Source organism: Mustelus asterias, chromosome 18, assembly GCF_964213995.1.
Source record: "Mustelus asterias chromosome 18, sMusAst1.hap1.1, whole genome shotgun sequence".
Lineage (NCBI taxonomy): Eukaryota > Metazoa > Chordata > Chondrichthyes > Carcharhiniformes > Triakidae > Mustelus > Mustelus asterias.
The window spans coordinates 13,004,634-13,018,094 of NC_135818.1; the positions used below are offsets into that span (position 1 = coordinate 13,004,634).

The window sequence follows — 13,461 nt, forward strand, 5'->3', positions numbered from 1 at the left end:
AACTTGTTTTAAATAGGTTACAACGCAGGAGAGTATAGACAATGTTTTTTTTTTCCTCGCTCTCTCTGCAGACGGATGCAACTTGAATTTAGCCTTGACTCATCATGATGTGACTCTGAGCCAAAACAGTCAATGACAATGGGAATACAGAAAAAAGACCTTGGACGCGTACAGTAGGAGACTTAGGAGTAAGATGAATGGAATCCCACACTGAATAGCATCGAGCTGCTTATTTTTATTGACAACCATATGGACCTCGGATCCAATTCTTTAGGATGATCAGAAGTGGCTTCAGTTCAGGTCAATCTTTGTGTGAAAGTGCATTCCCAGTGCAAATCTCTTTTGTAGATTCGTGCGTGGTACCCCATGCTGCTACGACCAGAAATTGTGCTCCAGCTCGTAGGCTGTGGCCTTGCGCGGGTTCATTTCCGCCCTGCAGAGCGGCAGCGTCCCGTCCTGACTCTGACCTTCCACGTCCGCGTCCAACAATGTCCGCTCGTAGCTGCTCAGTCCGTGCCGGAAGGGCAGGAAGGGAGGGAGCCCCCCCGGTCTTTCCTCCACCGTGCCGCTGCTGCTGAGGCAGGAGTCCAGGTTGGATGGGGTTTCGGTGCTGGAGCTGTTGACCGGGGAGTTGCTGCGCGTTTTGCTGGGGGAGACAAGCCACCACGGGTCGAGCCGCTGGCGATTTGCGGATGGGCGTGGCCGGGGTACAAACTCCAAGGTTTTGGGTCTTTCCAAGGTGAAGTCTTGCTTTATGTTCCTCCGCCTTGGAGTGGGAGGAAAAACCAGATTGGGATCGGGCAGGCGAGGAACTTCCATCGGATCCCTGCTGGGGCTCGGGGTTTTACCTACACCTTAAAGAAAATAAATACACATGTCAGTCCCTATCAATTGAGTCTCTGTTTAGTGTTTTCCCCCTTCCAATAGAACAACCAGCAATTATAAGAATGGAATTCAATCATTGGATGGAATGAGAAAAGATCATTAAATGGGTTTTTCACACAGGGATTGAGCTGATTAACTTCATGTTGAAATTGGGTTTAAATGGCAGAAGTTCTTTTTCCCCTCTTATTTCTCCTTTCACTTCCCCTTTGAACTTTCAATATTTAGCCTTGTATTATCAACCTGACATCTGTCAAACCCACCCGCCCATTTCACCTCATAGAATCCCCACAGTGCCGAAGGAGGCCATTCGGCCCATCGAGCCTGCACCGACAACAATCCCACCCAAGTCCTATCCCTGTAACCCTATGTATTTATCCCACTAATCTCCCTGACACTAAAGGTCAATTTAACATGGCCAATCCACCTAACCTGCCCATCTTTCGAACTGTGGAAGGAAACCCATACAGACACGGGGAGAACATGCTAACTCAGCACAAACAGTCACCCGAGGCCGGAATTGAACCTGGGTCCCTGGAGTTGTGAGGCAGCAGTGCAAACCGCTGTGCCACCCTGCTTCGTGTTACTCTCCATCTCTTTCACCATTCAGAGTGTTCTGGCTTTGCTTATTCTACCTTTTCTCCTCATGGGAATGTACCTTAACAGTACACAAACCATTTCTGCTACAAAAGGCAGCCCACCCACTCCTCTGCCCGCCAATCTTTGACCTAGATTTTTGTTCCCGGGATCAGCTGTGCAGAGTCGGGCATGTCCTCGGTCCACAAACAGGACCCGAGAGAGGTGGGCTGTGGCTGGAAGGCCTTTTCTATGCATTGGCACCATGTGAAACATTGAGAATAAAACATCCCCCCAGTCCTCACTCCCTTCCTATGCCCCATTCATGCCAACTCATGCCACCTTATGCCCTTGTATCCATTCCTATGCCCTCTATGCCAAGCTACTCCCTCTACCCACTCCTAGAACCCTCCCTGGCAGATGATAGGCACACAGAATACAATAGTAAAGGAACAAAGACATAGGGCTTTTTTATTATTCATTTATGGGACATGGGCATTGCTGGCTGGCCAGCATTTATTGCCCTTGAGAAGGTGATGGTGAGCTGCCTTCTTGAATCGCTGCAGTCCACGTGCTGTGGGTTGATCCACAATGCCGTTAGGGAGGGAATTCCAGGATTTTGACCCAGCGACTGCGATGGAATGGTGGTATATTTCCAAGTAAGAAGTCTCACAACGCCAGGTTAAAATCCAACAGGTTTATTTGGCAGCACAAGCTTTCAGAGTCTCGCTCCTTCTTCAGGTGAGTGAGGAGTTGTGTTCACAAACAGGGCATATACAGATACAAACTCATATATTGACACAAACATCATGATATATTTCCAAGTCATTATGGTGAGTGGCTTGGAGGGGAACTTCTAGATGGAAGTGGTCGTGGGTTTGGAAGGTGCTGTCTAAGGATCTTTGGGGCATTGCTGCAGTGCATCTTGTAGATAGTACACACTGCTGCTACTGAGCATCGGTGGTGGAGGGATTGGATGTTTGTAGATGTGGTGCCAATCAAGCGGGCTGCTTTGACCTGGATGGTGTCAAGCTTCTCGAGTGTTGTTGGAGCCGCACCCATCCAGGCAAGTGGGGACTATTCCATCACACTCCTGACTCGTGCCTTGTAGATGGTGGACAGGCTTTGGAGAGTCAGGAGAGTCCAGCCGTGTTGAGTTCCAAGGGAGTAAGGCGAGGCTGGATGGCCTTTACTTTAATTCTAGGAGTATTATAGGTCAGACTGATGAGTTAAGGGTGTGGATTGACGTGTGGAACAGAGACATGTTTGAGGGAGGGGCAAGACTGGCATAGGATCTTCAGGCAAGACAGGGGAGGTAGTGTTACATTAATAATTAAGGTGGTAAGGAGGGATGATATCTTGGAACGGCCTAAGGCTTTGTGGATAGAGCTTAAGAATAAAAAGGGGGCAGTCACATTGCTGAGAGGGTATTATAAGCCCCCAAATGGCCAAGGGGCAATAGTGGAGCAGATATGTAGACAATTCACTGAGGTGTGTAAAAATAATAATAATGGGGTAATTATATTAGATTTCAACTTTCCCAACATTAATTGGGATAGTCATAGTATAAAGGGGTTAGGAGGTGGGGGAGGAGGGTGGATTTCTTAAAATACATTCAGGAGAGCTTTATATGTCAATATGCAGAGGGTCCAACAGGGGACAGCTCAGTGCTGGACCTAATTCTGGGGAACAAAGCCAGACAAATGTTCGAGGTGGAATTTTAGAGATAGCGGCCATAACACAGTACAATTTGAGTTTGTTACGGAAAAGGAAAAAGATAGTCTTCAAGAAATAGTTTTGGATTGGGGAAATGCAGATTTTATTAGAAGAAGATGTGCAGGTTAGGTGGATTGACCATGCTAAATTGTCCCTTAGTGTCAGGGGGACTAGCTCGGGTAAATGCATGGGGTTATGGGGATAGGGCCTGGGTGAGATTGTGGTCGGTGCAGACTCGATGGGCTGAATGGCCTCCTTCTGCACTGTTGGGATTCTATGATAAGGCAGGATTTGGCCAATGTAGACTGCAAACAACTTCTTGTAGGAAAATCGACAGCAGAGAAGTTGTCGGTGGGGGGGGGGGTGCATTCAAAAAGGAGATGGGGAGAGGACAGGCCCAATGTGTTTCCTTTAGGGTGAAATGCAGGAGCAACAATTCCAGAGAACCCTGGAGGTCTCGAAATATTCAGAGCTGGATAGGAAAGAAAAGAGAGGTTTTTAGCTGATACAAAGAGAGCAAATCAGCCTTAGTGAAGTATAGAAAATGCAGGGGGGAACTTAAGAAAGCAATTAGGGGCATGGGAAAGCACTGGCAGTTAAGATTAGGGAGAGTTCCTAGCTATAATTAAGTAGCTAAGGAGAAGAGGATTACCAGGGAAAGAGTAGAGCCCTACGAAAAAAAAATACTGCGGATGCTGGAATCTGAAAGAAAAACAAAAAATTATGGAAAATCTCAGCAGGTCTGACAGCATCCGTGGGAAGAGAATAGAGTAAGAAGTCTCACAAGATCTTCGGGTAAGTGTTCTCCAAGGCGGCCTTCACGACACACGACAGCGCAGAGTCGCTGAGCAGAGACTGATAGCCGGGTTCCGCACACATGAGGACGGCCTCAACCGGGAACTTGGGTTCATGTCACACTATCTGTAACCCCCACGACTTGCCTGGACTTGCAAAATCTCACTAACTGTCCTGTCTGGAGACAATACACATCTCTTTAACCTGTGCTTAATGCTCTCTCCACTCACATTATCTGTACCTTTAAGACTTGATTAGCTGTAAAGACTCGCATCCCAATCATTATTCTGAAAATTGAGTTTGTGTCTTTATATGCCCTGTTTGCTGTTTGTGAACAGAACTCCCACTCACCTGGTGAAGGAGCAGTGCTCCGAAAGCTAGTGGCGTTTGCTACCAAATAAACCTGTTGGACTTTAACCTGGTGTTGTGAGACGTCTTACTGTGTTTAGCCCAGTCCAACGCCGGCATCTCCACATCGGGAGAGAATAGGGCCAACGTTTCGAGTCTGGACGACCCTTCGTCAGTGCTCTGGCGTAGGGTCATCTAGGCATTTTTAGAATAGAGGCCACAACATTTAGGCATTTAGAGACACAAGGAATGATTAGGGACAGTCAGCATGGCTTTGTGAGTAGAAGATCATGTCTCACAAATTTGATTGAGTTTTTTGAAGGGGTAACGAAAAAGGTAAAAGAGGGCAGTGCAGTTGATGTTGCCTACATGGACTTTAGCAAGGCCTTTGACAAGGTACCGCATGGTAGGTTGTTGCATAAGGTTAAATCTCACAGGATCCAGGGTGAGGTAGCTAAAGGGATACAAAACTGGCTTGATGACAGAAGCCAGAGGGTGGTTGTAGAGGGTGGTTTTTCAAACTGGAGACCTGTCACCAGCGGTGTGCCTCAGGGATCGTGCTGGGTCCACTGTTATTTGTCATTTATATTAATGATTTGGATGAGAATATAGGAGGCATAGTTAGTAAGTTTGCAGATGACACCAAGATTGATGGCATAGTGGACAGTGAAGAAGGTTATCTCGGATTGCAATGGAATCTTGATCAATTGGGCCAGTGGGCTGACAAATTGCAGATGGAGGTGATGCATTTTGGTAGATTGAACCAGGGCAGGACTTACTCAGTTAATGGTAGGGCGTTGGGGAGAGTTACAGAACAAAGGGATCTAGGGGTACATGTTCATAGCTCTTGAAAGTGGAATCACAGGTGGACAGAGTGGTGAAGAAGGCATTTGGCATGCTTGGTTTCATCGGTCAGAACATTGAATACAGGAGTTGGAATGTCTTGTTGAAGTTGTACAAGACATTGGTAAGGCCACACTTGGAATACTGTGTGCAATTCTGGTCACCCTATTATAAAAAGGATATTATTAAACTAGAAAGAGTGCAGAAAAGATTTACTAGGATGCTACCGGGAGTTGATGGTTTGAGTTATAAGGAGAGGCTGGATAGACTGGGACTTTTTTCTCTGGAGTGTAGAAGGCTGAGGGGTGATCTTATAGAGGTCTATAAAACAATGAGGGGCATAGATCAGCTAGAAAGTCGATATCTTTTCCCAAAGGTCGGGGAGTCTAAAACTAGAGGACATAGGTTTAAGGTGAGAGGGGAGAAATACAAAAGGGTCCAGAGGGGCAATTTTTTCACACAGAGGGTGGTGAGTGTCTGGAACAAGCTGCCAGAGGTAGGAGTAGAGGCGGGTACAATTTTGTCTTTTAAAAAGCGTTTAGACAGTTACATGGGTAAGATGGGTATAGAGGGATGTGGGCCAAATGCGGGCAGTTGGGATTAGCTTAGGGGTTTTAAAAAAAAGGCGGCATGGACACGTTGGGCCGAAGGGCCTGTTTCCATGCTGTAAACCTCTATGACTCTGACTCGATCTAGACTTGAAACGTTGGCTCTATTCTCTCCCCACAGATACCGTCAGACCTGCTGAGATTTTCCAGCTTTTTCTGTTTTTGTTGTGAAAGAGTAGGGACCAAGGGGGGCAATCTGTGTATGGAGTCAAGAGGACATTGGTAGGGTGTTAAATGAGCATTTCCCATCTGTCTTCACTCGGGAGAAGGAGGATGTAGGTACAGAATTCAGGGAGAGGGACTTTGAGGCTCTGGAACAGTTTGACATAGACGCCGGAATTCTATCGCCCCGCCCGCCCACGCAATCGGAACAGGCGAGGGGTGGACAATGAAAATGTCCGTTGACCTCGGGTGGGATTTTCCGGTCTCGCTTGAACGAGGCTATAAAATCCCGCCCAGGGAGTGAGGAGGTACTGGAAGTTTCGGCAGACTTAAAAGTGGATGAATCCCGAGGTCCAGATGAGTTATATCCCAGGATGCTGTGGGAGGCAAGGGAGGAAATTACAGGGGCTCTGACCCAAATTTTCTATTGCACTCTGGTCTCAGGGGAGCGACCAGAGGATTGGAGGACAGCTAATGTAGTTCCACTTTTGAAGAAGAGTGATAGAGATAAACCAGGGAATTACAGACCAGTGAGTTTCCATCGGTGGTAGGGAAACTATTGGGGAACATTCTGAAGGAGCGAATTAATCTTCACTTGGAGAGGCAAGGTCTGATCAGGGGTAGTCTGCATGGCTTTGTCAGAGGGAGGTCATGCCTAAAGAATTTGAATGAATTTTTCAAGGAGGTGTGTAGATGAGGGCAGTGCAGTTGATGTAGTTTATATGGATTTCAGCAAAGCCTTTGACAAGGTCCCACATGGAAGACTGATAAAGAAGGCAAAAGCACAGGGGATCCGAGGTAACTTTGCAAGTTGGATCCAAAACTGACTTAGTGGTAGGAGACAGAGGGTGGGGGTAGAAGACTGTGTGTCTGACTGGAGGCGGGTGTCCAGTGGCGTAACACAGGGATCAGTGCTAGGATCCTTATTGGTCGTGATATATATAAACAATATATCTGAGATTATGGGGGGGATGGTAAGCAAGTTTGCGGATTACATGGAAATTGACAGAGTGCTTAATAGTGAGGAAGAAGGTCTTAGGTTGCAGGAAGATATAGAACAAAGAACAAAGAAAATTACAGCACAGGAACAGGCCCTTCGGCCCTCCAAGCCTTCACCGACCATGCTGCCCGACTGAACTAAAACCCCCTACCCTTCCAGGGACCGTATCCCACTATTCCCATCCTATTCATATATTTGTCAAGACTCCCCTTAAAAGTCACTATCGTGTCTGCTTCCACTACCTCCCCCAGCAGCGAGCTCCCTTTGTTCAAACAACTTGCCTCGTACATCTCCTTTAAACATTGCCCCTCACTCCTTAAATCTATGCCCCCTAGTAATTGACTCTTCCACCCTGGGAAAAAGCTTCTGACTATCCACTCTGTCCATGCCCCTCATAATCTTGTAGACTTCCATCAGGTCACCCCTCAACCTCTCTCATTCCATTGAGAACAAACCAGGTTTCTCCAACCTCTCCTCAAAGCTAAGGCCCTCCATACCAGGCAACATCCTGGTAAATCTTTTCTGTACCCTCTCCAAAGCCTCCACATCCTTCTGGCAGTGTGGCAACCAGAATTGAACACAATATTTCAAGTGCCTAACTAAGGTTCTATAAAGCTGCAACATGACTTGCTAATTTTTAAACTCAATGCCCCGGCCGATGAAGGCAAGGATGCCGTATGCCTTCTTGACTACCTTCTCCACCAGTGTTGCCACTTCCAGTGACCTGTGTACCTGTACACCCAGATCCCTCTGCCTATCAATGCTCTTAAGGGTTCTGCCATTTACTGTACATGTCCCATCTATATTAGACCTTCCAAAATGCATAACCTCACATTTGTCCATCTAGATGGATTGGTCAAATGGGCAGATCAGTGGGAGGTGGAACTTAGCCTTGACAAGTGTGAGGTGATGCACTTTGCAATGAGTAACAAGACAAGGGAGTATTCAATGAATGGCAGGACACTAGGAAGCTCAGAGGGAAGAGTGATCTTGGGGTACATGTCCATAGATCCCTGAAGGCAGCAGGATGGGTTAATAAGGTAGCTAGGAAGGCATATGGCACACTTGGCTTTATCAGTCGTCGTAGAGTCATAGAGTCATACAGCACAGGAAAGACCCTTTGGCCCATCGAGTCTGCACCGACAATAACTACCACTAATGGTGTACTAATCCCACTTTCCTGCACTTGTCCCATTTCCTTGAATATTATGATAATTTAAGTGCTCATCCAAATATTCTTTAAAGTTTGTAAGGTTTCCAGCCTCCACTACTTTCCCAGACAGTGCATTCCAGATTCCCACCACCCTCTAAGCGAAAAAGTTATTTCTCAAATCCCTCTGAATCTCCCGCCCCTTATCCTAAAACTAACAGGTCCTCTTGACAGTCCTATCAGCTACCCTCGACAGGTGCTTCTGACATTTGTGACAGTTGATTTTGACCGGTCTGTTGACAGTTTCAATGAGCTTGACTCTAATGAGTTTATACACCTTTTACGCACATTTATGTCTTCTTTTAACAACTGATTTCTCTCTCACTCCCCTCCCCTCTACCTCCCCAGGACATCCTTTCTCTTCAGCACTGTAAGATTCTTCTTAATGCTTCAATGTTGTCATTCTTCCTCCATTCATCTTTCCCTATCTTTTTTGAACACTTGGTACACAGTAATATATAGTTTCAAGTCCTGTACTTTTTTGAGCCAGTTATCGCCACAAAATTATATTCTCATGTGACTATCTGCATCTGTGGTTCACCAGCCTTACTTACCACACCGTTGCTTACACGCATGCACTGGAAATCTAATTTGGACCATATATTTCTACTTGTTTCTTTGGAATGAGAGTGTCACTGACAATACCTGTCCCTAATTGCCTTCTCAAAGGGGGTGGTGAGCAGCCTTCTTTGGGCGGCACGGTGGCACAGTGGTTAGCACTGCTGCCTCACAGCTCTAGGGACTAAGGTTCGATTCCCGGCTTGGGTCACTGTCTGTGTGGATTTTGCACGTTCCCCCTGTGTCTGCGTGGGTTTCCTCCGGGTGCTCCGGTTTCCTCCCACAGTCCAAAGATGTGCGAGTTAGCTGGAATGGCCATGATAATTTGACCTGTAGTGTCCTGGAATGCGTAGGTTAGAGGGACTAGCGGGGTAAATACGTGAGGTTGTGGAGAAAGGGCCTGAGTGGGATTGTTGCCGGTGCAGACTCAATGGGCCGAATGGCCTCCTTCCGCACTGTAGATTTTATGATTCTTGAATCTTTGCGTCCATGTGGTGTAGGCACCAAAGAGTCTTCCATTTCTGAGGACGGTTAAGAGTCAACCACATTGCTGTGGATCTGGAGTCACATATAGACCGAACCGGATAAGCAAGGTAGATTTCCCCAACTGAAATGCTTCAGTGAAGCCAATAGGTTCGATGATAATCTAGTATTTTCGATCCAGTAATTTCATGATCATTAGCAATGAGACTAGCAATTCATTTCAGACTGATTAAGAAATTGAATTTAAATCCCTCCAGCTACCCTGATGATATTTGAACTCTCGTCTCTGGGGGCAGCACGGTGGTACAGTGGTTAGCACTGCTGCCTCACAGTGCCAGGGACCCGGGTTCAATTCCTGGCTTGAGTGACTGTCTGCGCAGAGTCTGCACATTCTCCCCGTGTCTGCGTGGGTTTCCTCCGGGTGCTCCGGTTTCCTCCCACAGTCTGAAAAATGTGCTGGTTAGGGTGCATTGGCCATGCTAAATTCTCCCTCAGTGTACCCGAACAGGTGCCAGAGTGTGGCGACTAGGGGATTTTCTCAGTAACTTCATTGGTAATGTAAGCCTACTTGTGACACTAATAAATAAACTTTTAACCCTGGCATTTGGGTTATTATTCCATTACCACGTTGCCATCCCCCAGTTTTGTTTGTGTAATCTGACCCCCACCTTATTATCTTTGAATCTTACTCCCACTTCCCTGAACTGCATTCTGATTTCAACTGTGTCTATTCCATCTTTCAGGTTCCTGAAGTGAATGAATTAGAGACGTGGAGACATTATAATAGGATATGGGGAAAAAACAGATGGCAACAGCCCTCTCCCTCAGATATCTGGCAATAGAAATTGGCACCCAACAGGCATGATATTTCTGACTGAGAGCAGCTTTAATGGGTTTGCTGTTTCTCTCAAAGTTATCACTCCTACATCTTTAAAGGGCACCCTCTTGAGTGTTTGAGTTGAACTTCCTCCCCCAATGCCCCCCCCCCCCCAAACAACGGGGCATCTCCTGCCCAACAAGCACTGCGGCACCCCCACAAGCATTTGGATACGCCCCCCCCCCTCAAAGATAGAATCCTACAGTGCAGAAAGAGGCCATTCGGCCCATCGAGTCTGCACCAACCACAATCCCACCCAGGCCCCATCCCCATATCCCTACATATTTACCCACTAATTCCTCTAACCTATGCATCTTGGGACACTAAGGGGCAATTTAGAATGGCCAATCAACCTAGCCCGCACATCTTTGGACATCTTTAGATACACATAAAAGGAACCTCCCCCCTATGGGTCCACCCTGGCATTGCCATCCAGGTTGGCACTGCACATGTGGCACTGGGCATGTCCCTCACCCCCCTCCACACCTCTGACCCCGCTTCCCCAAGACAGGGGGGACCCCCCCCCCCCCCCCACCCCACCCCCCACCCCCCACACAACACCGGGGCATCTCCCGCCCCACAAATTCAGGAGATAATGGAGAGGTTGTCCTTGGGGGTTGGGTGGGGGGGATGGGAGGCACCATTGTAAAAAGTGGACATGAAATGTGTGTAAATAAAGTGTACAGACTCTTACCGTGCTGGGCAACAGGAGCTTATTCCGATGGTACATTTCTCGTTTTCTTTAAAAAGCTCCGACAGATTAGAACTCTGTTCTTGCCACTGTTTACAAGTACATTTAGCTACAGATAGACTTGTTTCTTCACAGATTTGTGAGTTGCGTTGACACTCTGGGGGGGATTTGGAGCGGTCGTTTGCCATCAGCACCCGTGACTGAACGAGGTTCCAGTCGTTTCAATAAATTGTGATAAATTTAAATTTCATTATACGGCTTCCCTGCAGTAAGTCTCCCCACTCCCTGATTATTCATACCTCGCTGATGTGACGTCAAGTCAATGAGGCTCATAGCAGGCTTTTAAAAAGTTGACGCTGTCGAGGGAAACCCACCCAGGGGGGTGCAAGGGTACATTCCTGGGGGAGGGGGGGAGGAACATATCCAATGCCAACCTGGGTGGCAGTGCCAGGGCGGGGTCCCCTGGGGAGCCCCATGGGCCGGGGGGGAGCGGTTCCTCTTATGTGTGTGTCTGTGGGGGCGCCATATCCCGATGCTTGTGGGGGTGCCCCAGTGCTTGTGGGGCGGGAGATGCCCCAGTATTGTGGGGAGGGGGGGTTCCCCCATGTCTTGGGGGGGGCAGGAGAGAGGAGGTCATTGAGGGAGGATGTTCAACTCAAACAGGCAAGAGGGTGCCCTTTAAAGATGGCCCCCCAGGTTTCTGTGGAGCCAGCTTTGCTGGTTCTATCTGGCCCCATCCCCACCAGAGTGGCTGTGAAACTTTCTGTGCACAGTGCTGGAGAATTTGGAGAGAAAGCTCTCCTGTGCCTCTGGAGAGCTACGTGCCTGGTCCCCCAATGAAACTGACACCTCTGACAAATTGTGGGAAGATTCCACCCACGACACCGTTCACAATGGCTGTCCAGCGATGATTGCCACGGAGGTTTTTGGGAAGGTGCAAGAAGTGGGCAATCTTGCGGACTGGAGTGGCTACAAAGGCAGCAAGGTGGGCTTCCTCTCTCCATCTCCCGACTAAGGGTTGGACCTGCCTTGAGGGGGAGCGAGGGGGAGGAAGGGTGAAGGAGAAAGCCGTGGAGGATTCGGCGTAACTGACTGTTTGCATTTATGAGAACCAACACATACAGGAAAACTCCCAATCAGTTTATAAGACAATGGGGGAAGTATTACAAATGTTGTGAAAAGGACTGCGTTCGCTGGACCTTCTATTTCTGGGAAGCTCTGTGGTCAATCTTTACTTCTAATTCCGAGACGTGAACATGAGACAACAACAAGCACCCACCTGTAACCATGGGACCCAAGGTGCCATTTGATGACGTGCAGTTTGGAGTTTGAGGGATTTGCTTAATTGCGCCGTCAGAAGGAGTCCGTCTGTGACCCCAGTGCATGGTGGCGGTGGTCGTTGTCACATGAGTCGGGGTCAATGATTGCTTAGGGTCCCGTTTGAAACGCTCAATGGTTATGTCGACTAACGGGTGATTGGTAACAAACTTGGCGCCCTCATTGATGATAGTTGGGGTTGTGGGCATTTCATACACCACCATCTCGTCACTGTCTGAACGTAACAGAGACCGAGTGGAGTTGCATTCCGAAATGGAAGACAGCGAGAGCAGCGTCAACGAGGAAGACGGGTCAAAGGAGGAAATGACCGACTCTTCGTTCTTGAAGAGCTTTCGAGAAGGAGGGCTGGTGCTTCTCCGCAACCGGCTGCTGCGCTGGAAAATGCCCTCCTTCTTCTTCTTCTCTTCCTTTGGTTCGACCTCTTCTTGCAAAACCGGGCACTTCCCCAATTCGAGCAGGTCAAATCCCAGCGCCACTGCTGCCAGCAGGGCCCCACAACCCAGGAAGACAAGGTCACATTTCTTCCGTTGTGAGTTACGCTTCGTGCTGTTGGTCGGTGTGTGCTGAGGGGTGCTGGTGGCAGAGTTGACCGGGGTAGGGTCCTCATTGTTGTCACTGACGGCACCCTCCCCGTCATCGTTTCGGTCGAAAGATAAAGCGAGGTAGGCTTGGTTGGGCAAAGCAGATTGTTGCAGTGTTGCTTCAAAATCCGTAATACTCTCACCGTCTTCATGCTCTGTGGATTAAAAAAAAAGGATCTGTGAGTGTGGCTCCTTTCTGAAAGACACTTCACACATCATTGGTGTTGTCATCGTAGCTCCTGGCATCGTTTAGGAATTGTTCACATACCACGGCTCTCCATAGGAGTCAGCCCATTCAGCCCTTTTTTCCAACGTTCAATCAGATCATGGCTGATCTGTACCTCAATTCCATTTACCTGCCATAATTCCATATCCCATGAACAAAGGGTGGCACAGTGGTTAGCACTGCTGCCTCACAGCGCCAGGGACCCGGGTTCAATTACCAGCTTGCGTCATTGTCTGTGCGGAGTCTGCACGTTCTCACCGTGTCTGCGTGGGTTTCCTCCGGGTGCTCCGGTTTCACCCCACACTCCAAAGGTGTGAAGGTTAGGTGGATTGGCCATGCTAAATTGACCCTTAGGGCCTGATTTTACCCATTTTCATTCTAAGTGCTGAATCTGGGCGTAACGCAGATCCAACTTAGAAATCTGCTTTCAGGCGCCCCCATACGCACTCAGCCTGAAAAAAAAAATCGCGGGTCTGAGTCGCACTGTGGGCGGGGCTTAGCGCGCCCGAAACGATCGGAGCTCTGAACTGCGCATGCGCAGTTAGAAAAAATTTGAAAAAGCGCGTC

General features: G+C 48.2%; 1 protein-coding gene across 1 annotated transcript in view; it reads right to left on the minus strand.

Moving 5' to 3' along the window:
* Positions 1–372: 372 nt before the first annotated feature.
* Positions 373–13,461, minus strand: part of map3k9 (mitogen-activated protein kinase kinase kinase 9) — a 169,036-nt gene continuing 155,947 nt past the window's right edge. Inside the window, 2 exon segments of the mRNA XM_078233237.1 lie at positions 373–854; positions 12,029–12,823. Coding sequence (XP_078089363.1) covers positions 373–854; positions 12,029–12,823 — 1,277 coding nt within the window.